General features: G+C 41.8%; 1 protein-coding gene across 4 annotated transcripts in view; it reads right to left on the minus strand.

Annotated features, from left to right (window-relative positions):
• Nucleotides 1-666: 666 nt before the first annotated feature.
• The window catches only part of LOC145343265 (neurolysin, mitochondrial-like), a 44,227-nt gene continuing 17,605 nt past the window's right edge, over nucleotides 667-27,288 (minus strand). For 2 of the 4 annotated variants that reach the window (XM_080189385.1, XM_080189384.1), the window contains 7 exons: nucleotides 25,253-25,388; nucleotides 21,842-22,208; nucleotides 16,135-16,336; nucleotides 15,123-15,309; nucleotides 7,051-7,179; nucleotides 5,210-5,346; nucleotides 667-1,000 (listed from right to left, as the gene is read on the minus strand). In XM_080189385.1, coding sequence (XP_080045511.1) covers nucleotides 866-1,000; nucleotides 5,210-5,346; nucleotides 7,051-7,179; nucleotides 15,123-15,309; nucleotides 16,135-16,336; nucleotides 21,842-22,208; nucleotides 25,253-25,388 — 1,293 coding nt within the window. In that variant the 3' untranslated portion in view covers nucleotides 667-865. Of the gene's footprint in view, nucleotides 1,001-5,209; nucleotides 5,347-7,050; nucleotides 7,180-7,676; nucleotides 7,715-15,122; nucleotides 15,310-16,134; nucleotides 16,337-21,841; nucleotides 22,209-25,252; nucleotides 25,389-27,288 lie in introns of those variants that run through there. The other 2 variants (XM_080189387.1, XM_080189386.1) reach the window with 2 other exon arrangements.

Genomic DNA, 27,288 nt, shown 5'->3' on the forward strand with positions numbered 1-27,288 from the left:
ATGGCAGCCCAGTTATTGATTCAACCACTATACAAAAAAAGTAGCTCATGTTATGAAGGGTGGAAAAAACACATGGAATCTATATGCTCAATGCTATCAGACTCAATGGGAGGATTCCCGTCCTGCCCGCCATGGGAATTGTAGCGGTAACGGACGGACCACTGACCTCGGGCGGGATTTGCCAGTTTTGGAGCAAGCGCAACCGGAAAATCCCACTCAATATGATTAAATGCACCTTCTTGTTCATGCTTTAAGTAACACAAATCTGCAACAATATGCAAAATTTTCAAAAGACAGTCTGTGCTCAAAGTCTGTCTTAATACTATCAGAATAAAATATGCCGCCTTATGGTGGATTGCTCATGAAAAAATTTGTGTAATATACTGACTGGGCTTGCAACCAACAGTTAGTCACTCAATAGACATGTGGTGATGGAGGTCACAATTATTAACCTTTCTGTCTGGCTTTTACCATCAGCAGTATGATCTTTATTTACCGCTGCATATGCCAGGATACTTGCTGAAGGCCAAGAAAAGATTAAACAGGACAGCAACAACTACGCAAAAAAAAACATTCTGGGTGTGATTACATGAGGATAACTATAGGTTTTTTAAAAATCTGGATGAAAATTATGAGAAAACTGAGCTTTGCTATTTGTGATCTCTTTATTTTAATTCCACTGACTACTTAATACAGAAGTCTCAGTTACCCATTATTCTTTCCAGAATGTGAACAAACGTTGGTACAATACACTTAAAGGGTAAACTTGCATAATAGTATCAGTGAAATCAGTGGTTCCATTCAGCTGCACATGTATCTTACTCTTGGTGCATAAATTCAGCTTTTACCAGGAGAACACTGTTTTTTATTGATCATTAAATCCTTTGCTCACAAGGAAAGCCTTTTGATTCGGTTCACGTCCAAGGAAGTTTTTGAGCATGTCCATGCCATCTAAAGTTCCCCCCGGTCTGAGTATACTGTCTCTGTACTTCATACCAACCTATTGATGGGAAAAGGGAAACATTAGTTCACTTCAGCATGCTTTACTTTTCAAAGCATAGCAACAATGTATTATCATTTAAAGCTTGCCATCTCTAGCTATTACCCTTACACTTGATTTCTCACTTCAATTCTTGTAAAGAGACAAAAATCAGTTTCAATGCTGGGAAATTAAGTAAATGGTGAACGTCATTCAAAATGATAAAGGCAGTAACAAAGTAGATAAACTATCTTAATTTCATTATTCTCCACCTACTTGGAGTGCTTGCTGTTGAAGTATTACCTATTTGAAGCAGGTCAGGGAACTGGCTGGAAATATATGCAGCAAAATCCTTGGCTGAATAGATCATGGACAAAATCTTCTGCCTGTTCACGTCACTGGGATACTCTGGTCCCTCTGCCATGAGCGGAGATTTGGCTGAGTGCCAAATTCTCCATCTTCACTTGCAGCAGCAACAAGGTGTGAACGGCCGGTAAGATTGCACCCCCTGTGTTTTCGTCCCACCAATCAGCAATTTTTTGATTTATTCAGCCAACTATGAAACTGGTCAATTGGAATTCCTCTGAGGTACAAGTACCGGCCTCGACATTCTAAAATTTCTGGTATTCTGATGCAATCAACAGATTCAAGTGCTATCAGGATAGCAGGACAGTATTTCTTTCCAATCTGTACAACTGAATCTGCATTTCCGAAGTGTATAACATGGTGCTATCCTGGGAGGTAGGATTACAGAAGGATTTTTAGTTAAGAATTTGAGAGAATGTGCAAAGTAAGTTTCGTCATTACAACTGATGGGACAAAGAGGCTTCAAACAAGATATCGTCAACCACTAACCCTCCTTGCAGACATCAAGGCTGGCAGTAGGATAATTTTTTAAACCATGAATCTCCCTTGGTGTTGATCATGTCAGGCCTAAGATTATGCTGGTTTGTTTGAACAGCAGTATTTCATCATGTGACAGAATAATTTTATTGCTAAGGGTATACAATGTAATACATTGTATACAATATAATTATGACTTCAGTAAATAGGATCAGCTTGATGTCTATTCAAGGATTAGCATGCCCCTTGGTAGTTGCTTGTAAATCCTTTGTTTCTCCCCAGATTCTAAGAAGTGATTAGCTTTCCTTCTTTTCTTATAAGTTTTCTTGAAGGTAGTTTTGCAAGACATTGATATATGTTGTAATACTCTTGCCAAGGCCAGTCTTCCAACACCATTGCCCTTTATTTACAACATGCTCAAAGTGCGCTCAGTGGCTGCAGCATACAGATCAGTCCTGATCAGGTCAGCCAGCTGGTTTTAAACACCCCCACTGTTCCTTCCTATTGGATGAGCCTCCATTTGCCTATTAGGGGAGCTTGTATTCTATGAGGCTCACAGGGTTGACGAACTCCTGTGGCCACCATAACATCGCTCCCCTCTCAAGTCCATTTCTTCTCCAACACCCCTGCCATGGAAGGGTCTTTTCCACCATTACATAGCGATGGACCTGTGGTCAATTGGAGGCTGGGTCAGTTCAGTGAGTGTGAAATGGATTGGATACCTTCGCTTCCAAAGGGAGCATCATAAGGTCACTGATGCTGCTTCTTCCTGAGGTCTTGCTTCAGTTGGGGTGCCAGTCTCTTTCATTTCCATCTCGGAATGCTCCTCCTCATCACCTGTGGAACCTGGCATAGGATCGAATTCTAATTCTAAGACTACTCAGTGCATCAACTTTAGTTATCCAGATCCTGAGGTGGTGATCTCGGAGGGATTCATAAATCACCAGTAACAAGGCCCAATGCCTTATATGGGCAGAGGCAATGAGGGGTATTGCCATGTCTTTCTTAAAAATCCCAGCAACGGTTTATGATCACTTGCTATGATAAAGTGTCTATCGTAGACGTATTGATGGAACCTTTTAATGCCGAAGACAACTGCCAATCCATCTCTCTCGACCTGGAAATCCCTCCACTCTGCACCCGAGGTGCATACACTATAGGCTTCTCTGTTGCATTTCTCTGGTGACGTGCCAATACCTCCTCCGTCCTGTAAAGGGAGGCATCACATGTCCAGATAAGGTCTTTTTTGGGGTCAGATTTGCGGTCAATAAACTTGAGGGCAAAAGTTTCAGTTTAATGCTGTTTAAAATCTCCAGCTGTGGCCGGACCACCTTTGATGTTTCTGGAGTAGGGTATGCAAGTGGGCCAGTAAAGGCGACGAATTCGGAATAAATCTCCTACAATAATTCAATAACCTGAAAAGGATTTTAAGGGTGGCACAGCGGCCCAGTGGTTAGCACTGCTGTCTCACAGAGTCATGGACCCAGGTTCAATTCCAGCCTCAGATCACTGTCTGTGTGCAGTTTGTACATTCTCTCTGCATCTGCATGAGTTTCCTCTGGGTGCTCCAGTTTCCTCCTACACTCCAAAGGTGTACGGGTTCAGCTGATTAGCAATGTGGAATTGCCCCTGGTGTCAAGGGGATTAGCAGGGTAAATAAGCGGGGTTACGAGAATAGGGCCTGGGTGAGATTGTGGTCAGTACAGACTTGATGGGCCGAATGGCCGCCTTCTGCACTGTAGATTCTATGATTTCAATTCCATGGGGTTCTTTGGAGATGGCGCCTTCTTAATGGCACTCATTTTGTCCTCCACCAGATGATGGCCTTTCCCATCCACCTGATGGCCCAAAAGGTCATGGCACTTATTTGAAAGACGTTTTCTCTTTTCAGGCTTACCCTGACCTCCAAGAATCATTGTAATACCTCTTCTAGATTTGCTAGGTGTTTGCGTTCCAAAATTTCTGTGACCAAGACATCATCCAGGTACATCAATACCTGAGTTAACCCTTGGAGTATTTTCTCCATGACCCGTTGGAAAATGGCACAGCATAAAGTGCACTCATATGGGCCTTTGTGCATATTGTCATATACTTTTGGAATGGTTTGTCTAATTCAAGTTTGGCTGTGATGGATTGGAAAACATTACTGAAAGGATTGACTGCAGACAGGCAATAGCACAAATACGTAAACTCCAAAAGTTGTTTGTTCCTATTTGGCACATGAGTGGAAAGGGAACTATGGCCAAACCATAGGTTGAAAGGGTAACTACAGTAGTATTAGATTCAAAGAAACATATAAATTTGCAAGAAAAAGCAGTAGATCTGAGGATTGAGAGCAGTTTAAAAATTCTGTAAAGGAGGACCAAGGAATTGAGTAAATTGGAGGGGAAAATAGAGTATAAAATAAGGTGGTGGGGAACATAAAAACTGACCGTAAATGTTTCTATAGATATGTAAAAAGAAAAAGATTGACAAGAATAAATGTAGGCCCCTTACAGTCAGAAACTGGGGAATTCATAACGGGAACAAAGAAGTGGCTGAGGAACTAAATTCGTTCTTTGCTTCTGTCTTCACGACGAAAGACATGTAAAATATACCAGAGGTTCTGAGAAGCACGAGTTTTAACGTGGAGCTGAAGGAAATCAGTATTAATAGAGAAATAGTTTTGGAGAAATTAATTAGATTGCAGATTTGATAAATTTCCAGAGTCTGACAATCTTCATCTCAGAGTACTTAAGGAAGTGGCCCTGGAAACAGTAGATCCAATGGTGGTCATTTTCAAAAATTCTTTGGACTCCTGAATGGTTCCTATAGATTGGAGGGTAGCTAATGTAAGCCCGCTATTCAAAAAGGGAGGTAGAGAGAAACAGGGAACGAGAGGCCAGTGAGACTAACATCGGTAATAGGGAAGTTGCTCGAATCCATTATCAGGGATTACATAGCACAGAATATGGAAAGCAGTGGTATAATTAACATTGATTTATGAAAGGGAAATCATGCTTGACAAATCTACTGGAATTCTTTGAGGATGTAACTAACAGAGTTGACCAGGGACAACTAGTGGATAAGGATATTTAGACTTTCAGAAAGCTTTCGTCAAGATCTCATATGGCAGATTACTGTGTAAAGTTAAAGTGCATGGGATTGTGGATAGTATCTTGAGATGAATGGAAAGCTGGTTAGCAAACAGGAAGCAAAGAGTTGAAATAAATAGGTCTTTTTCTGGTTGGCAGGCAGTGACTAGTAGGGTATCGCAGAGATCTATGCTAGGACCCCAACTGTTAAAATAAATAATTGCTGAATGATGTAGTTCTTTTGTACTAATGGCATTACCAAATATTACTTCAATAGAATACCAGTGTAAAGCGAAGGGCTGCAATGTTTTACCATAGGATCCATTATATGATTATTTTTGAAGCGGCTGTAGAACATGTCCATTGAAAAAACTTCACTGAATAGGTACCCGTAGTACTGACCATCATAGCCATCTACCAGGTGCTCAAAAGTAGCAGGCATATTTGTTCCTGTAAAACAAGTCAAGTAAACAAAAATGCTTATGTTTCTTATTATGAAAGCGTGGATGCTAATAGCTTAGTTTCTCATACTTTTCATTTCTTCAATTCAGTACATTATTTACTCTGTGTTATAAGATCCAATGTAGGAATACTTGTGGATATGGTGGGCTGGATTTTTGCTCAGTTGGGATGACTTGGGAGCTCATTAAAAATTATGGCTAGCACCCAATTCAAGGATTCCATATTCCAGGGTTTCTTATTTTCAGGAATGCCTATAAGGGTGCAAGTGATATGGTCTGAGGCAAAAGCCTGCACCCTGCATTCCTGACTTGGTGATGGACATGTTCCAGTTCTTCACAATCTTCATGGAGTGGGGGGCTAGTTTTCCAAACACTGATAGTTCGTGGCACGTCAGTGGTGTTATGAATTATAGGCTACACGAGTGGACCTTTTGCCCCCATTATGCCAAACTGTACCCCCTCCCCCCAAATAACCCCTATGCTCCCATGTTTCCCGCAAATATTAATAAGAACATAAGAAATAGGAGCAGGAGTAGGCCATCTAGCCCTTTGAGCCTGCCCCACCATTCAATAAGATCATGGCTGATCTGAAGTGGCTCAGTTCCACTTTCCCGCTTTCTCCCCATAACCCTTAATTCCCTTGTCTACCCGTGACTTAAATATATTTAGCGAGGTAGCCTCCACCACTTCAATGGGCAGAGAATTCCAGAGATTCACCACCCTTTGAGTGAAGAAGTTCCTCCTCAATTCCGTTCTAAAATGGTCCCCCCTTATCTTGAGGCTGTGCCCTCTAGTCCTGCTGTCCTTTCTGAGTGGGAAGAATCTCTCTACCTCTATCCTATCCATCCCTTTCATTATCCTATATGTCTCTATAAGATCCATAAGATAATATTAACCAGTTACCATAACATCATTCTTAATGCTGATGGTTACTTTCCACAATCTATTATTACCCCAATAGGGGATCCTAAGTTCACAGTTTTCATTTCTATCTTAAATGAGATATCCCTTATTTTTAAACTGTGTCTCCTAATCCACAAGGAAAACACCTTTCTGCATCCACCCTGTTAAGTTCCCTCAGGTCTTATACATTTCAATAAGATCATCTCTCATTCTCTATACATTTCAACAAGATCATCTCTTATTCTTCTAAACACAAATGTTCAACTATTTCTCTTATGGTAACCCCGTCATCCCAGATATCAGCTGAGTGAGGGTGTAAGGGCAAAGAGTGATTAGTGGGGTGCAATGAGTTGGCATTAACTTGACATGGCTGAAAGGGACCAGGGAGGGTGTTAGGGGAAGCTTGGGTTGTCCTGGAGAATATGAGGGGCTATTGTGGGGGCATGGGCTGGCATCAGTTAGCATGAAGGGGTGAGACCTAGATAATTAACAAGCTAACAGGGACGAAGTCCCAGAGAAAGCCCACCTAAGCACTTGGTAGCCTCTGCGGCCACGTCTGCTCAGTGTCTGGGGGCAGAAGGCCTGACTCTATTCTGCATGTCAGCCCACCTGCCCCCAGACGGAAGATTCTGCTTTTCGAGTGAGTTTCTCCTAAGGCTGGCGCGGTGTGCCTTTATGGGGAAGGAATAAACTAGGAATGGGATGATGATGTATTCGCCAAATAGCTTTGATATTCCATGATACATAAGATAAGAAAATAGGTTTGAATTTGATCATGCAGGTTGTGTACCTGGTGATGCTGGTATTCCAAGAATTTTTTCACACATTTTAGCATATTCCTCTGCTGTGTTAGCAGATGATTTTGTATGGATTGACTGGTCAATCTTACTCAAAACAATCTGTCGCAGATTTAGAAGACCTGTTTGGGAAGAAGAGAGGTTACGTAGACTTCTTCCAAAATTAAATGGTAGATGATTGGGAATGTGAAAAAAATGGGTTAAAAATCTGTATTCTTCAATTATCAATACTGCACTTTAACTAATATTGTGGAAGGATAATTGTTCCATTATACTTTTCCAATCAGAATATTTAAGAACCATTTAGGGAAGGGAATAAGTCCTGCTCTCAGATAAAAAGAACATCCATTAGGCTGCCTCATCTCCCTTATGCAGTTCCCATGTAGCAGTTGCAATGCTGAAGGGCATAGAGAGAAAAAAAAGGAAAATGATTGAGGCAAAAAAAGAAATAAGGAGATCAGAACAGGAAGCGGACCAAAGAAAAAGAGGAAAGTAAGCAGAGAAAAACAAGTGTAGCAGATGGCCTAAATGGGGAAGAGAGAAAAATTGAAATGCAAGGGGACAGAGAGAGAAAAGAAGAAAGGGGAGAGTCTTTTTTTCCCCTTTTCTGGAGGCTTACCTGAGGTGTAGAGGTGAATTTTGAGGTGTGACCTCAGCCTGAAAAAAAGTTTGACAGAGTTTTGTTTGAAATTTATTAGTTGTAATGAACACTGATTTGAGCAAGCCTTAAACAAGGCAAATTGGCAGGCTTAAGTTATCCCTGCCATCATTTTGGCAACCACACTAATGCTACTGCTCCCTCCCTGAATGATCAGGAAAAATCCCCTGGGAAACTGACTTGTGCTTTGACACTATGGGGTGTATTTCCCTCCCACCTCTAATCACAGTGTAACAGTAAAAAATACAGAAGCAGCCAGTGGACCATTGGGGGTGATTCTCCAGGCCCACTGCGCTGCTCTGGTAGCACAGCGAGCCGGGAAACACCAGTGATGGCCATTCCGCAGGATTCACGCTGGATGCTACGGCCTCTACATGTCTCCCGAGGTAAATGTTTTGGCATCATCAGTTCCACTCCGGCTGATTATCGTATGGAAATGTCACGGAAATAGACACTTCTGTATGATTAACGGGTCCGGGACAGTATTCTCTGAGCCTGCTAGCATCTCCCCCACCACAGGGAGTGGTTTCCTCCAGTGGCATTTACGATCGCTCCCCACTAACAAGGAACAGATGCCTGATCCCAGTGTATGGAACACTGAAGCCTCCCCACCACCACCCCCCACTGGAATGGGTGGGTGGGGGTGTGCCCCCTGGGCAGTATCAGCATGGCAGTGTCAGCTTGTCACACTGGTACTGCCCAAGGGGCAAAGTGGCACTGACCGCTGAGTACCTTGATACTGGCTGGGTGAGGCAAGAGGAAGTGGGAAATATTGGAGGGCCAGGGCTTATTAGGGATGATTGGTGGTGGTGGGGGGTGGGGGCACCCGCTACAACTTTGCAAAGAGGTTGGTGGGGAAAAGGAGGATGTGAGGCTTATCGGGGCTGGCCATCAAGTGGAGGGGGGGATTGGGACTGTCAGGGGGAGAACAGGGCTGGCTGGCCAGTGGGAGAACATTGAGGCTGATTATCAGGATTGGCGGGGGCAGGGGAGGAGGGCTGGCCTGGGGACATCCGGGAAGCCAGCAATTGGTAGATGGGGGAATTGGAAGGCCAATGATCAGGAAGAGCAGCGATCAAGAGGTCAGAAATGGGGAGCTACTGCACATACGCCAATCTCCACTCTGACAGATGCATGCACAGAGGCCCATTCAGCAATATGCTACCAGCCTCTTGGGTGGGAATAAATCCCATCCTCTTACGAAAGTGAATCACGCTATGGCGCTTTGCATTGCTCAAGATTTGCTCTGTTAAGTATGCTAAAAAAAACTGGTGGGAATTACTCCCGTTTCCCACATGTTGGGAACTTAGAATTTTTTTGCTAGAATCCCGGCTATTGTGTTTGTGCGTGTGCTTTACTGGAACAATTCCAATCTTGTTCTGTAGCCCTGGTTCTTTTCCATAACATTATATATTTTTTCGTTTCAATTGTTTATTGATAGTTTCCTTAAAGGATGCGATAGTCCCAATCTCAGCTACACACTGTGGCAAAACACTCCATGCTCCAACAACTTCAGTAAAGAAATTCCTCCTGTCCACTTTCTCCTCAATTTTAAATCTGACACCTCAGCACCAACATAGATAAGGAAGATAGTCAACAGGTGGGATTCTTCGTCCACACTCGCCCCAAAACTGGAGAATCCTGCGCGAGGTCAATGGACTTTTGCGTGGTCTCTCCCCCCGGCCGCCTGCTACAATTCCTGCGGCGAGCTGGATGGGAGATTTCTCCCCACCATCTTTTCCCAAAGGGAGGGAAGTCTAAACTAGAGGGCATAAGTTTAAGGTGAGAGGGGAGAGATACAAAAGGGACCAGAGAGGCAACTTTTTTCACACTGAGGGTGGTAAGTGTCTAGAACAAGCTGCCAGACATAATGGTGGATACGTGTACAATTTTGTCTTTTAAAAACCATTTAGATAGTTACATGGGTAAGATTGGTATAGAGGGATATGGGCCAAACACGGATAATTATGACTAGCTTAATGGTAAAAACCGGATGGCATGGATAAGTTGGGCTGAAGAACCTGTTTCCATGCTGTAAATTGCTATGATTCTATGACTGATGTTCCAACCCGATCAAATAAATGTTCCTTATTCAGACTTTCAAAGTCTTCATAATTGTAAAATTCTCTATTGAATCACTGATATTATTTATCCAATTATGCACCTGTGCCAATTTCTTTCAAAGGGATTAAGACATGCAAACAGAATATAGAATCATATCACTCATTTCAGACTCCCCACACATGCCATCTGCAGTAGGTCAAACTATTAAGGGATTCTATTTGAAACAATTTATCAGAGCCATTATCATCAAATTAATATTGATGAAGTTTTAATTCAACTCTGCTTCTAAATAGAGGCAAAGTAGCAATCTCTTTTCAATGTTTTAACCATTTCGGTTTACTGCACAGATAGTGACCATTTTGTCCATCATCTCAGTTTGTTCTTTGCTTAAGAAATTCAAAAAAAGTACATTGCCATGACCTTTCCTCAAAGTCCTTTGTCTTCCCCTACTTCAAATACTAATTCAATTTTCTGCTCCTATAGAAACTGTCTCGTATCTTTATTATATCAACTTTAAATTGATACTTGATTTATAATTTACCCTTTGGCAAAAGCATTCCAATCTGTTAACAATAGCACAATGGATCTCTTCAAAGAAATAACAGAAAAACCTTTCATATGACTGGGTTTTTTTTTAGTAGAATCATAGAATCCCTACAGTACAGAAAGCGGCCATTTGGCCCATCGCGTCTGCACTGACAGCAATCCCACTTAGGCTCTATCCTCATGTATTTACCTGCTAATCTCACTGACACTAAGTGGTAATTGAGTATGGCCAAACAACCTAACCTGCACATCTGTGGGAGCACCTGGAGTAAACCCATGAAGACATGGGGAGAATGTGCAAACTCCACACAGTCACCCAAGGCTGGAATCGAACCCAGGTCCTTGGCACTGTGAGGTAGCAGTGATAACCACTGTGTTGTCCAATAATCACAACTTTTATAGTTGAAAGACAATGGCCTGGATTTCTTTCCAAGTTGGGTTGATTTGGAAACCGTTTATAAATGGCAGGCAGGTTCCAATTCTGGGATACCGGCCCCCATTCCTGATCTTTGTGCAATTTTTGGAGTGCTTTGAAAGGGTGCAGGCTGTTTCCTGTCCGAAGCCCGAATCGAGCACTACTGAGCTGGCTGGCTCCAATGTGGGGAGAGGTATTTCATGCAGTCAGATGAGGATTGTGGTTCATGGCTTTAGAGGAGTAATGAACCCTAGTGTGCATCAGGAGACCTTTTATGTAAGCTTAGCTGAGAGCCAATACATCTATTAGAATAACAGAACACTTAATGCCCCGTAGGAAACATTGTTTGATTGATAGCTCAGTTTTCTGATCTCCGTGGTCAATTTCACAATGTTTGTTGACATAAGTCAAGCGGTTTCACGTGTCTGTGGAAATTTCAAAGGGCCTAGATAAACTGAAACTTCTTTTGACTTATCTAAACCTTTCATTTCTAAGCATGGACAAAAGTGATCACTGGATTACATTTTTCAAAGCTTTTTTTTAAAGACACACAACTTTATACTGTGGTGCTCACTCATTCTAGAAAGTGGGCCAATAAGCTTGGAAGTGCCAGAGTTTGGCATAGGAGGTGAGCTAAAGGATATATCTGGCATAAGGGGGCGTATGGAATGGGTGAAAGGGCAGAGCCTGTCATAGGAGACATGCAGGGCCTGAGGAGGTGGGTGGAAGGGCAGAACCTGCATAGGGGGCATGAGGGAACATGGAGGGGTGGTGGGCAGGTGGGTGGGCAAGTCACATGGCATCAAGGCAGGTCTTTCAAACAGCCCACCGGCTGCCTCCAAACTTCTCCCTGAGTTGGCTGGCCTAACTCCAGCTCACACATGGCCCACAGCAATGGAGATCCTGCCTTTCTGGGTATTTTTGTCAAGCTGGGAATTTTCCTCACTCCTCTATTTGCTTTGAGGATATGAATCCAGGCCTAAAAATCTAACCTAACACCTGAAAGCCAGAATATGAATTGATCTTTAAAAGATCATAATACTTATTCTAATAACAATTCACACAAAACTGTTGTTTATTGGATTCATTATTCAATTGCAATAACTCATGTTCAAAATTTGAAAGATGTTCAGTTGTAAATCCACATGGGAGTTAAAATTCAGTTCAATCAGATAATAAAACCCCACGTTATTGAGATACAAACACTTACTTGAGTACTTATTACAATCTTTTCAAAGTTGCTAGGTTAACTCTGGAAAGTATATCATTAGGAATTTCAGGCATGTAGAATGCAGAAAAAAAACTGGTAACATTATGCAAAAAATTCTCTCCAAATCAATGCATACCATTTGAATGTCTGCTTTCACAGCAAGAAAGAAATACTAAAAAGGACTTGATCTCAAAATATTGCTAGGAAAAATCTATTAAAATCTGCATTGCCCAGCGCAAGATGAATTTTTAGTTGATATGTAAAATACATCTGATGGAAACTCTGGAGCATAGTACCATGAATATGCAATTAAGTCCTACCCTTGGGTTCTTTGCATTGGAATTTCAATGTGATGCACATTTATGCCAAAAATCCATCCCCTCTAATAATATCAGAAATATCACAAATTTAGGGTGACGAGATTGTATCAGGTATTTGAACCTACCTCTTGGTTGGTAGTTGGAGTTAGAAAGGAGCTTTCAGCATTTCCCACTTTGCAAAAAATACATTAGTCATAATGCCCCAAAACAGGCACCTTCTTGGCCTAACACAGAAAATGCTGGAAAATCTCAGCAGGTCTAACAGTTTCTGTGGAGAGAGAATAGAGCCAATGTTTTGAGCTTGGATGACCAGATTTGAAAGGTTGGCTCTGTTCTCTCTCCACAGAGGCCTTCAGACCTGCAGAGATTTTCCAGCATTTTCTGCTTTTGTTTCAGATTTCAGCATCCACAGTATTTTGCCTACACCTACTTGGTTTCCTATCCACAATTTGTTCAAACATCACAAATTTCTTATCTGTAAGAATCTGTAATTTATGTGAAGAATGCAGAGGGGATTCAATATCATGTACCAAGAGATTAATATTAATTCTTTTGGTTCTTCCTTTGCATTAAAAATGTAACCAGCGCTTGTACAGGTATCAGCTTCAATTAACTATTAGGAGCCTCTGTTCAGTCTATCAAATCACCATCTGGGTCATATTTGCTTGCTTATACTTTCACTTGATTCATGAACAACCAAATTGCTCATGGATTACCACATATTCTTTTTGTGCCAACTTTCTTCCCTATTACATTTCTTGGCTTGGCTCTCCTGTTGGTTTATAATTTCATGGCATTAGTTTCCTGCTGCCACTTGCCCCCCACCCCCCACCCCCCCACACACAATGGGGTGGGGTGAACTACAATCCCAAATCTTACCCATTCATCATTTAATGTTCATGTACATATACTTGTGAGCGGGGGGGTCACTAGATGGTGAACAGGTGCAGGAATCCTTGTTTAGTCTCTTGTGCTGCTTTCAGGTAACTACAAGCTCCTTTGTTGGGTTTTCTTAAACTGTGCTATGATGAAACTAGCGATAACCAATCTTAGCTCAATTACTAGCAATTGTGTCTTTGAGTCAGAAGATGTGCTCAAGCCCCATTATCAAGGCTTGAGCGCAAAATCAAGGCTCTGGGGCAGTACTGATGAAGAGCCGCACCTAAGGTAGTGTGATCTTTGGATGAAAAATTAAGTCAAGACAGATCTTTAAGATGTCACGGTATTCAAAGAGGATTGAGTAGTATCACAGCTAACATTTTTCTCTCAGCCAACATCACCAAAAACAGATCAATTAATCATTCACTGCTGGAGAATGGTTGACACATTTGCAAATGTGCACTGTAAAAGTGTTTCTGCACTTCAAAATATGAGTTAATCACATACATGACACTACATTAATTACTCACACTGTAACAGTATCAACAGCCAAATTAAGTAAAACAAAATATTGTTATCCTGTGGGGGGTGCAAATGTAAATGTTAATTACCACCTGTTTCTATATATTCTTTTCTTCCCAATTGTCTTCACTTCTCTCCTGGAGTGGATGACTGCTTACCATAGGCATTAGATATAGCCTTTGCTCATGCATCCGGGAATCTGCTCAAGCATCCAGTATTCAATCTCGATCTTTTTCTGACCTCCCACTTGCCCATGTGTTTACATAAGGTGCTGGGAGTATAGCAAACCATTTTGTCTCTTCGAATTGGGAAATGGTGAGGATATTGCCAATTGTCGTGCTAACCTACACTGTATCAACTAAATCTGTACAAGCTAGGAACAAAACTTGGCATTTTTTTTGGTCTGTTTAGCTCATTAAAATAACTCATGGGGCCTTCGAAGTAGCCTGGTAAACCTACCTGTTTGATGAACTAACGTTGGAAGGTGACAACATATCATTTGCTTGTAACTATGCTGTAAAGGGATTATTTATTATTACCACCCTCCTCCCCACTTCCCTGCCCCCTACCCCCTCAAATCTTGGTTCCCTGCTTTCGTCAAGGGGCTGCCTCTTCCATAAATGCCAGATCTTCATAAGTAAACCTAAACAGCGGGTGGAAGGCATCACAATTGAGTATCCTCACTCAAAATATGCAATTATGTACCATGCCATCAAAGGATCGCTGGAAACAATTCTAACTAATTTTATCCCCCCCAACCCAGAGGCACTTTAGGAATATATCTTTGCTCTGGTTGAGATTATCTCATTCTCCACTGGCTGATACTAAAGCTGGAATCTGGTGTTCTGCATGGCTTTGAACCATATCATCAGGTGGAATTACCCATTAAGACACATGTTTAATACAAAAAGTTCTTCAAGTAGGGAATGGAATTTTTAGTAAGAATCATATAGTAAGAAAATTTATTTTAATGAAGCGTTGGCCAGCTTTAGAAGATTTATTTCTTTAAATATGATATTCCAAATAATAACACACCTAAATGATCTTTGTCCATGGTAATACAGTGGCTATGGTACTGTGCAAGTAACTCAGAAGACACAAGTTCAAATCATGAAAAATGTTTGAGAAAGCTGTTGGAATTGCATAAAAATGAATTGTTTCACTAACGTTTTCCAGTCTGGCCGACACAATGTAGTTTTATTTTTAATTCACTCTCAAGTGGTCTGGCATGCCTCTTAGCAACAGAAACAATCACTACACACTAGGCCAGCAACAGTTCAAAAAGACAGACCACCTCCTTGGGGTAACTAGTGATGGATGATGAATGCAGTATTTCCATATTCTGAGAAAGCGTTCTTTTACCTCATACCAATCAAGTATTACTGCCACTTGGAGAAGCATTCCAGTACAATTGGGAGTTACAGTTCACCTTTGTATAACTCGCTTCTTACCAGCATTAGCTAGTCTTGATCGAATAAGTTGCTCAAGTAAATCATCCGGAATAGGACGCCCACTTTTATAATGACGTGACATTCTCTTGAGTGATTCCTTCTCCCAAACCCAGTTCTCTAACATCTGGGAAGGGGCTTCCACAAAATCTGTCTCCACATTGGTTCCACTGAACATGGCAAAATCTGCCTGCACAATAAATTGAATTATTAACATGTTAAATTATGTTGGCTGCTAAAATACGTTGTAGAAAATCACTGCATCATTTTGAACATTTAAAGTGAGAATAGCTTTAAAACAAATAAATAATGCAAGCAAGCTTTGGAACAATGAAACCAGATGTCAAACAGACATTCTGGCAGATAGTCCAGAAGGTGGTAATTGCTTTTTATTTTTGAACTTAAACAATGATATGGTTTCACAGGCTCTGTTAATCTATTTAACGGTTGTCCAGTTTCTCACTTCACATAATGTCCCCACTTTCGGGGACACGATCCGTACAGGATTGAAACATTGAGCCTATGATCCTGTCAATCTCAATCAGAATCACAAGTCTGGTAGTTCTCACATGATTGGGCAAAGATAGGTGATGCCATATCGTTCAAATGTGAACAGCAACTGTCCCAACTCTTCCACTGGGCAGAGAAGCAAAGCATCTACGGTATCACTCAAATTGGAGATACCAGCCCAGAAGATTAGAATTTGAATAAACAAATTACTAAATGCTAATACAACCAAAACTAGCTACACTGAATAAACAGTTACAACTGTCTTTCAGAAACAGAGGAAGCTGAGGACAGATGAAGGAGGACTTTATAAAGTCTATTTGCAAATTCATGCAATATCCCAAAATACTTTACAAACAACGGAATTTTTTCCCCAACTACAGTCATCGTAAACATGACAGCAATTTTGCATGGACAGCAAATTAATAATTACCAGAGCATCAGTGATAACTTTTCCTGGCAGGTGGTGAAGCCAAAACCTAGATTGAAAAAACTGTAAAGCAGGTACCTGGGCACAGATCTGGTGCATTACGTGACCAAATTCATGGAAGTAAGTCCCAACTTCTTCATGCCATAGAAGGGAGGGAGCTTCAGGTGTTGGTTTGGTAAAATTTGCTATCATTGCTGATATTGCCATTTGTCTGGTTCCATCAGGTCGTAGGCATCCGGGCTGGAGATCAAAACAAGCTGCATGCCCGTATTTACCATCTCTGTAACAAAATTCGAGAGAGTAACTAACTTTATCATTTTAATCTTATAGTTATAACAATCAAATCAGGCAAGAAACACCTTGTAAACATAAGGGCTGGAATTTTCTGGCCATTCATGCCAGCGGGATTTTCTCATCTCACTGTAGTGAACGGAGATTTGTCTGACTGTCAAATTCTGTGTCCTTGCCAAAGGATATTATTAAACTAGAAAGAGTGCAGAAAAGATTTACAAGGGTGCTACCCAGATTTGATGGTTTGAGTTATAAGGAGAAGCTGGAGAGGCTGAGACTTTTTTCTTTGGAGCGTAGGAGGCTGAGGGGCGATCTTATAGAGGCCTATAAAATAATGAGGGCCACATATCAGCTAGATAATCAATATCTTTTCCCAAAGGTAGGGGAGTCTAAAACTAGAGGGCATAGTTTAAGGTGAGAGGAGAGAGATACAAAGTGTCCAGAGGGGCAATTTCTTCACACAGAGGGCGTGAGTGTCTGGATCAAGCTGCCAGAGGTAGTGGTAGAGGCAGGTCCAATTTGATCTTTTAAAAAGCATTTAGATAATTACATGGGTAGGATGGAGAGGAATATGGGCCAAATGTGGGCAATAGGTAAGGGCAGCATGGACAAGTTGAGCCAAAGGGCCTGTTTCCATGCTTAAAACCTCTACAAATCACTTGCAGTGGTGGTGGAGCGTGAATGGTTGGAAAGTTCCGGCCAAGGTCACTACTTTGTGTCACGGCAGTAGAATAAGTATTATTATCATTGACATAACAATATGTCTTTATAATGGGGCCTTTAACATGCATACAAGTCCTCAGGCACTTCACAGAGATATAATTATTTTTTCATTACATATAAGAAGCATATGCAATGATATGGTATAAAGGACATAAGGACATAAATAACTTCATCTTAAAGTCACTGCAGCAAACCCTTCACATCGTTAAATTTTTTTCATAATTGCACTGAATGTACCGAATATTCAATCTACTATGAGGGATAATATACTTTCATTAATCACACCGTCATTTTCCTAATTACAACCTTCTGATTATAATAAGTAGCGCTATTTCTAATTGTGGTGATATACATCACTTTGCTGAAATCTAAATATTGATCTAAGTAAGTCAGATGCAAGTAAAGCTGTTTTATGCTTTTTACATAAAATACATAGGTTCTCATCATGTCTGCACTGTTGATGTTAATGTGAACTGTCGGAGATTGGAGTGTTGCAAGTACTGTAAGCCTTTCAATGTGCTGTGTCATAAAATCATGAAGAGAATCTGAGCATGTGTTCTGTCTTAGCCATTCCTGCAGGAGGACATGCTTCCCATAGAGAAAGGGCTACAAACTCTCAAGTCAATTCCCACTGGCCATCTAAGAGTGGCATTAGAGCAAGTTGTTGGCTTCTCAGTCAAGAATAATACGTGAGAATGACAGTGCTATGTCTCTCCCACACTGAGGACAAAGCAAAGAAGCCTTGTTGCAGTCAATCACATCCCCAACTTTCCCAACCCCTGGCCAGCCTTTCTGGGACCCCATTCATGAAAGGAACAACCCGCCACCCAACAGGACTACAGCAGTTCTGAATGGAGAGGCTAAGGGTTTGTCGAGGTGCTGACTGCCTGCCCACCTTGGGTGTAAGATGAAAGTGTAGATCTAGCCAAATACTTAGAGGGGTTTGCAGTGCCTGAGACTATCATTCCAGCTTTGATGAACCCTCACTGGCAGGGCACATACAGGTCTCTGCTTGGCAGGAGTCAGACATATCATTGAGAATGAGAGAAGCACCACTATACCCTCACTGCAAATTATCATCATTCTCCTACAGGGTCAGGCCAATGGCTGCAGCCCCCTGCCATTGAAAATGTGCAACCAAATGGTTAGATAAGGGGAGGTGATGGTCTAGTGGCATTATTGTTAGACTATCAATCCAGAAACTCACCTGATGTTCTGGGGATCTAAGTTTGAATCCCGCCATGGCAGATGGTGGAATTTGAATATAATAAAACAAAATCTGGAATTAAGAATCTACTGATGACCATGAAACCAATGTCACTTATCATTAAAAAGTAATCTGGTTCACTAACATCCTTAGGGAAGGAAATATGCAGTCCTTACCTGTTCTGGCCTACACGTGACTCCAAAGCCACAGCAATGTGGTTGACTCTCAACTGACCTTGGGCAGCTAGGGATGGGCAATAAATGCTGGCCAGCCAGCGATGCCCACGTCCCATGAATAAATTAAAAAAAAACATAATGATGATACAACAACAGTGACCTTACACCCATTGGGAGACACGCCACCGCCTGTTACTCTCGCTCATCCCTGAAAAGAGAGGTGATCAGGGCATCCCTTGTTCAATGACCAATTCTGACTCTGTCCCCTGCCCAGCATTCTTCCTCCTTCTCCATGACACTGTCAGGCCCATCATCCTCCTTAACCTTCTCCACATTCAAAGAGATCTGGTGCTCTTCCATATCCTCCAGGTTTAGGTTGTCTGCCTTCTCCAGCGCTATGTTGCGGACAGCATAGCAGAGCATACCCTCTGGGGCCTGTATTGTAGGGCACTAGCTCAGACCAGGCACTGGAACTGCATCTTCAACAGTCCAACTGCCTGCTCCACGAGCACATGCATTGAAGCATGAGCCTCAATAAATCGAATCTCCGCTGGTGTTTGTGGCCTCTGACATCATTAGCCAATCTTGAGTGACTACCCCTTGTCCCTGAGGAGCCATCCCTCCAGGCTATGCGTGCAGCTTGGCCTCTCCCAAAGTCGGACCCTGGAACCTCACAGTCGCACCCTGTACTGCCCCTCTGTTATGGTTGCCTCCCACCCAATTTGTAGTTCCAACAAGGAAGGGCAACCACTTAGCTACTGTTTGAACACTAACTTAGCATGGAGGAACCGGGAAGTGATGCCTGCTTGGCAACCAGCGCATCCCCTCAGAGCAAGGAGTAACCTGGTATGAAGGGAACGTAAGACAACTGAGTGATGCACAGACCTCGCCCACCCGATGGCGACACTGATCCTTGCCCCCAGCCCCGAGCAGTGCTTGTGCGCATCCCCAGCATTTTCGCTGGTGCTCTTTGTGTGTTGGAATGCCTGAGAAGTAATGGCTGCCAAGTGCTCCCCTCCGATCTTCCCCGAGTGGGGTCAGTGCCAAGTCATGCTTATGTAGAATTGTAGTAAATGGTGCCAATGTCATGCCATGCCAGTACCAGTTCAGTATTTGGTACAGGCTCAATACCCAGACTGAGTGCTCACGAATGATATGATGATACATTCAAATTAGGTTTGTGCCATTTCTCGGTATGTTCCATATCTCTCCACCAGCAAAGTGAGATCAAAATCGGAAAATGTGATTTTTCCGTTGAGAATCATGCTTTTCTGAATTTTCCGCATTTTGAGCCTGCCATTTCTGCTGACAAAGAGAGTGGGCTCAAGATCCCGCCCAACATCTATTTGCTATATTGATGTGACAGTCAATTTAAAATTCATTCATGCAATGTTAGCTTTGCTGGGAAGGCCATCAGTTATTGCCCATCTTTATTTGCTCTTGAGAAGACGCTGAGTTCTTTCTTGAATCATTGCATTCTACATGATGAAGATATCTTCGCAGTGCTGTTTGGGAGTTCCAGGATTTTGACCCAACAACAATGAATGAATAGTAACATATTTCCAAGTCCTGGACGACGATGAGCTTCCTGGTTGTCAGAGTTGTAGTCTTCCAGATGGAGAATATTCCATCACACTCCCTGCTTATCCCTAACATTGATGGCCCAGTTAAGTTTCTGGTCAATGGTAATTCCAGATTACTGAAAGCGGGGAATGGTAATTCCTGATTACTGAAAGCGGGGAATTCAACTATTAAAATTTTACTGAGGGGACAGGCTCTGTCTTGTTGGAGATGGTCATTACCTGGCCCTTCTGATAAATGTTACTTGCGACTTATTAGCCCATGCTTGAATGTTGTCCAGGTCTTGCTGCATTGGGCATGGATTGCTTCATTATCTGAGAAGGTGCGAAAGGAACAAAATACTGTGCAATCATCAATGAACACATCCATTTCTGACTTCATGATGGAGGAAAGATCATTGATGAAGTCAATGAAGTAGCTGAAGATGGCTGGATCTAGGACATTGCCCTGAGAAACACTTATAATGATGTCCTGGGACAGAAATTACTAACCTTTTCTATTATTATTGTTGTGGATCACAGGCGTTGCTGGCTAGCCAGCATTTATTGCCCATCCATAGTTGCCTGAGGACAGTTGAGAGTCAACCAGGTTGCTGTAGCTCTGGAGTCACATGTAGGCCAGACCAGTTAAGGACAGCAGATTTCCTTCCCTAAAGAACATTAGTGACCAGATGGGTTTTGCCAACAATCGACAATGGTTTTATGGTCATCAGTATATTCTTAATTCCAGATATTTTTTATCGAGTTCAAATTCTACCATCTGCCATGGCAGGATTTGAATCTGGGTCCCCAGAACATTAGTTGAGATTCTGAATTAATAGTCTAGCAGTAATACCATAGGTCATCACCTCCAACAACCACAACCATTTCTTTGTGCTAGATGTAATTCCAGCCACTGAAAATGCTTTCTTTGTGACTCCAATTGAGTTCAATTTTACTGAGATCCTTGATGCCGCAAATGCTCACTCTCATCTAACCTCTGGCATTCAGCTCTTCTGTCCTTGTTTAGATCTAGGCTGCAATACGGTCTGGTGGAATCCAACTGAGCATCATTAAGCAGGTAAGTGCCATTTGTTGGCACTGTCAACAGCACCTTCACATTAGACTGATGAGATGCTAATTGGCCAAACTGAATTTCTCCTGCTTTCTGTAAACAGAAATTTTGTTAGGTATTTGCTCGGTTGTAGTTATACTGAAATAATTTGGCTGCAGCACAAGTCTTCTTTGATGCTGCTGGGGTGCTGTTGGAATCTATAGCCTTTGCAATATCCAGTCCACTCATCTATTTCTTGATACTATATGGATAAATTGAATTGGATGGAGACTGGTTGTAAAGGCCTCAGTCTTATTTCTTGCATTCACAAGGTGGGCTATGCCATCATTGAGAACAGGGTTATTCATGAAGCCCATTCCGGTTATTAATTGATTGTCCACCAATTTTCACAAATGCATGTAACTGGATTGCAAAGCTTTAATCTGATCCATTGGTTATGGGCCACGAAGCTCTGTCTATAACATGTTGTTTCTGCTATTTAGCATGAAAACAGTCCTGCCTTGCAGCTTCACCAGGATGGAACCTAATTTTCAGATACGCCCACTGCTGCTCCTGACATGCCAACCTGCACTCATTGAACCTGGCTGTTCTCCTGCCTGATGGTAATAGTTGATTGATGAAGTATGCTGAGTCATGAGGTTACAGCTTCTGCTAGAATAGAATTCTGCTCCTTCTGATGGTTCACAGTGGCTCATTAATGCCTAGTTTAGAGCTTTCAACTGGATTTAACATTTAAAGATGTTAACTGACATACCTTGGATAGAGATCGAGATAAAATTGACCCAGAATATTACATGTGGCAGCATCCTGGACAGTGTACAGTGTTACACTCTTATGCCAGGTGTGAGCATTCCTTGATTGATAGAAAATAAGTCCCAACAATTCCTGGTAAATGTCCATTAATGCAGCAGTTACTACTTCCATGGGGAAGAACTCCTTCAGATAATTCTGGTCAACGGAATATTTGATTTTCTCAGTCTGTGTCATATAATAATCCATATCCCATGCATTTATCTTGTTGTCAAACTCGAATCCGCGCTCTTCACATTCTTTCTTCTTTAAATCTAAAATGAATTGCCTTTCCTCCTCGCCTAAAGGTTTCAATCTCTGAAACAATTCATCTGTCGAGCAAAAGTAAAGGAGCAAATTACAAGTTTGATTTTGGATTGCAAATTACACTGCAATTACACGCAGCGAGAATAAATTTCCAATTGACATTCTTGGTGCGGAACACTGTGTGTTGGGAGTGTTTATCAGAGATGTGAAGATCAACTTGCTAGATTCTTAGTTCACATTATTTCCTCTCTATTATAATGAATGGACAGAAATTATTCAGGCTGCAAATCAGATGTGTGGACTGCAATTTCTGAATTCCCGTTCTCCTGCTGTGCAGAAACACTTCTTGCAAGGTGAACGAGCACAATGCACTGGCTGAAGCAGCAATGTATAGAATTAGAAAAGCTCAAAGCCTTCTAACTATCATGAATCGCATTCAGTTAGCCTTTCATACCTTTTTCCAGGTAATTATCCAACCATCATCCAGACGAAGGATGAGGGGTGACCTGATAGAGGCTTATAAGATATTGAGAGGTATTGATTGAGTAGATAGTCAGAGGCTTTTTTCCAGGGCTGAAATGGTTGCCACAAGAGGACACAGGTTTAAGGTGCTGGGAAGTAAATACAGAGATGTCAGGCATAAGTTTTTCACTCAGAGAGTGGTGGGCACGCAGAATGGGCTGCCAGCAACGGTAGTGGAGGCAGATTTGATAGGGTCTTTTAAGAGACTTTTAGATAAGTACATGAAACTTAGTAAGATAGAGGGTTATAGGTAAGCCTAGTAATCTCTAAGGTAGGGACATGTTTAGCACAACTTTGTGGGCCGTGGAGCCTGTATTGTGCTGTAGTTTTTCTATGTTTCTATTCTATATTTCTATCTCTGGCATTTGCTGATAAGATCCGCCATCCTCACACTCACTGTCACTACTGAGCAAAATTTAGGCTTTCTTTTTACACTCCTTTTTCTGTGTTTGAGGGTGTGTTTATAACTACGCTCAACAAGTTCAGTTCACCTCTGATTTAAAATTTGAATCCATATGTTTAAATCTGTGTACTCCTCTGACCTTTTCCTCTGTTCTTTTGTAAATCCATTTATTTTGCTCTGCCACTGCTGCCTGTACCTTCAGATCACAAAGTCCCTTTAATATGTTTGAGTCCCTGACTTCATTACCCCTCCAGCCTCCTCTCCCATAATTGTAGGGCCCTCTTTAAAATACACCGTTTTGACAAAACTTTGATCACCTTTCCTAATGTATCCTTCTCTGGAATAGTAATCATTTTCTGGACCATATTACTGTGATGTGCTTTAGAGTGTTTTTCTGCATTAAATATATTTTACAAATGTAAAGTTATTGCTGTTAATCTTGTTTCACTCATTAGGAATATCAATACTAAGTAAAATAACCTCTAAGACTATTCCAACTTTTACTGCTGGTCTTTGTGACTTGGATGCCTAACCTCAGTTATCAATTTAGTTGCCCTTCAGTGCACCAGCTCCATACCTGGATGTCTCTCTGATAACATGGTGATCAGAAACAATGGATAGTGGTCTGATCTAGACAGCAGCAGCAGCCTGGACAAACTGGAATTATAATAAGAACATAAGAACATAAGAAATAGGAGCAGGAGTAGGCCATCTGGCCCTTCGAGCCTGCCCCGCCATTCAATAAGATCATGGCTGATCTGTCGTGGCTCAGTTCCACTTTCCCGCCCTCTCCCCATAACCCTTAATCCCCTCTCTTATCAAAAACCCATCAACCCGCTTCTTAAAAATATTTAGCGAGGCAGCCTCCACCACTTCAACGGGCAGAGAATTCCAGAGATTCACCACCCTTTGAGTGAAGAAGTTCCTCCTCAACTCCGTTCTGAACTGCCCCCCCTTTATCTTGAGGCTGTGCCCCCTAGTCCTACTGTCTTTTTTGAGCGGGAAGAGTCTTTCCACCTCTATCCTATCCATCCCATTCATCATCTTATACGTCTCAATGAGATCTCCCCTCATTCTTCTAAACTCTAACGAGTACAAGCCTAGTTTATTCAGCCTCTCCTCATAGCTCAACCCCCTCAACTCCGGTATCAGCCTAGTAAACCTCCTCTGCACTCCCTCCAAGGCCAAAATATCCTTGCGCAGGTGCGGCGCCCAAAACTGCACACAGTACTCCAGCTGCGGCCTCACCAATGCCCTATACAGCTGCAGCAAGACCTCCCTACTTTTATATTCAATCCCCCTCGCTATGAAGGCCAGCATCCCATTCGCCTTCCTGACCACCTGCTGCACCTGCAGGCTGGGTTTTTGCGACTCATGCACAAGGACCCCGGGGTCCCTCTGCACCGTCGCCTGCTGCAGTTTTTCGCCACGTAAGTAATAGTCCTTCCTACCATTCTTCCTACCAAAGTGGACCACCTCACACTTGCCAACATTAAATTCCATTTGCCATTTCCTGGCCCATTCGCCCAGCCTATCTAGATCCTTCTGCAGACTCTCCACACCCTCCGCACAATTTGCCTTTCCCCCAATCTTGGTGTCATCAGCAAATTTCGACACCCTACACTCGGTTCCCTCCTCCAGATCATCTATATAAATGGTAAATAGCTGAGGCCCCAGCACCGACCCCTGGGGCACTCCACTAGTCACCAACCGCCAATCCGAATAGCACCCATTGACCCCCACTCTCTGCCTCCTATTTGACAACCAATCCTCTATCCACGCTAACACCCTACCCCCAACTCCATGTCCTCTGACCTTCTGCAGTAACCTCTTGTGAGGTACCTTATCAAACGCCTTCTGAAAATCCAGAAAGACCACATCCACCGGCTCTCTCCAGATTATCTCTCCAGATCCGTACTCTACTCACTTGACACTGATGCTATTTGCCCACTTTTTTTGCTTTTCCACACTGTGCTTCCTATCTGATATGAACCTTAAATCTAAAGCAAATACTTGTCACATTGGTATACACTATAGTAGGAAAGAGAGGAATTTGTCAAACAGATTATCAGCAAGATAATGGGAAGCTGTGAAATTTTAAATTCCGTTAGTTGGCTGATGAATACCCCTTAGAAACAATCTTACATCTCAATACTCCATTAAATTTCAATTAAAAGAACACACCTAAGAACTTGGAAACATTTCGTACATTTTTGGCCATGTTCATCTCAAGCACAAAATCAGCATGTGAACTAAAGCCCAATAATTGTGCCGCCTTTGCTCGAAGTGGGATCAGTTTTTCAAGAATTCCTGTGTTTTCCTGCAATAAAATATCATGAGAATTAATCCACTGATTTGGTTTCATAAATTTTCCAAAAGCAGATTTAAATTTTCCTCCTCAATTTTAAGATATTTAATAGTAAATAATGCCTGCCATCAAAACATTTTTCAATTCATTTAAGGAACAAGACAAATTTCTTTCAATTTTCCACTGAATTTACACAGATTTATGGTCATCGCACATCGATCCTTTGACATCAACTTGCATTTATATAATACTTTGCATGTAGTAAAATATCCCAAGCTGTTTCACAGCAGTATCAAATAAAATCTGACATCAAGTCAATGTAAGGAGGTATTAGGACAGGTGACCAAACACTTGGTCAAAAGGATAGGCTTGAAGGAACATCATAAAGAAGAGGAGAAAGGTGGAGATGTATAGGGAGTATGGAATTCCAGAGCTTAGGGCATTGTTGCTACTGGGTGGAGTGATTAAGAAGGGAGATGCACAAGAGATCAGAATTGGAAGAGCATAAAGATCATGCAAGATTGACAGATTCACAGAGATAGGAATTTGACGTTTAAACAAGGGGAGGGGTGGGAGAGATTAAGAAAGCCAGTCTAATATATGACGTTATGATCCCTACTGAGGTTGAGAATAGATACAATTGCAGCAGGAACTAAAATATACAATTCTGCCATCCTGTTTCAAAATGGAAGGAAAGCATTTCATCCCATAGTCTAACATCTGTTAGACTAACATTTACTAAGACCTGTCCCAGAGATTTATAGTAATAAATAGTCCTTAATTTTAGTTTTAATCTTTTTATTGTTTAGATGCAAATGTAGCAGGAGTCTGCCATCCTGTTTCAAGATAGAGAATAAGTACAAAGGAGTGCATGCATTGTTGTAGTCTAACATAGGGTAAGATCTGCCCCAGTAATTTATAGTAATAAATACTCTTTTAAGAATCACAAGCTTCCCTATAGGCTATTAGGCTAAGTAAAATTACTCCATGTTAAATTCATCTTTGTGACCAGCTGCCACACTGGTGACGACCATAAATAGATTCAGGCTAAATATGAAATCTGTCAGATAAAATTTCTTGAAGTGGAAAACTTGTGACATTTGCATGTTACATAGGCTTAAAAAAATTCTATTAATTATAAACAGCACCATCTTGAGCTTCACTATCTCATCCGATTGTTTTTTAAAAATTTGTTTTAATCCCTCATGTCCTTGTGATGTAGGTATATCGCTGTGCTGTTAGGGAGTGATCTTGATTCAGCAACAGTGATCTGCTTCCAAAGTCAGGATGGTATGTGGCTTGGAGGGGAACTTCCAGGTGGTGGTGTTCCCTTGTCTTTACTGCCTTTGTCGTTTGAGATTGTAGTGATTGTGCAGATGGAAGATGCTGTCAAAGGAGCCTTGGTGAGTTCCTGCAGTGCACCTTGTGAATGGTACACACTGCTGCTACTGTGCATTTGAGGCGCAGGAAGTGAATTTCTGTGGATGGGGTGCCGATCGAATGGGCTGTTTTGTCTTGAGTGACGTCAAGTTTCTTGTGTGTTGTTGGAGTTGCACACATCCATCACACTCCTGAGTCAGTAGGTGAGTTACTTGCTGCATAATTCCTAGTCTCTGATCTGCTCTTGCAGTATTTATATATTTTAAAAATTCATTTACAGGATGGGCAATATTTGTTTATTGTCAATTGCTAATTGCCCTTTAATTGAGAGGGTGTTTGAGAAGGCTGTGGATCTGGAGTGAGATGTAGGCCAGATGAGGTTAGGATGGCAGATTTCCTTCCCTTAAGGACATTAGAGAACAAGATGGGTTTTTACAACAATTGACAGAGCTTCATAGTCATCTTTAGACTGTTAATTCCAGATTTTTTTTATTGAATTCAAATTTCACCTGGATTTGAACCCGGGTCCACA

The sequence above is a fragment of the Carcharhinus amblyrhynchos genome, chromosome 5, assembly GCF_965287045.1.
Source record: "Carcharhinus amblyrhynchos chromosome 5, sCarAmb.v2.hapA, whole genome shotgun sequence".
In the NCBI taxonomy this organism is placed as follows: Eukaryota; Metazoa; Chordata; class Chondrichthyes; order Carcharhiniformes; family Carcharhinidae; genus Carcharhinus; species Carcharhinus amblyrhynchos.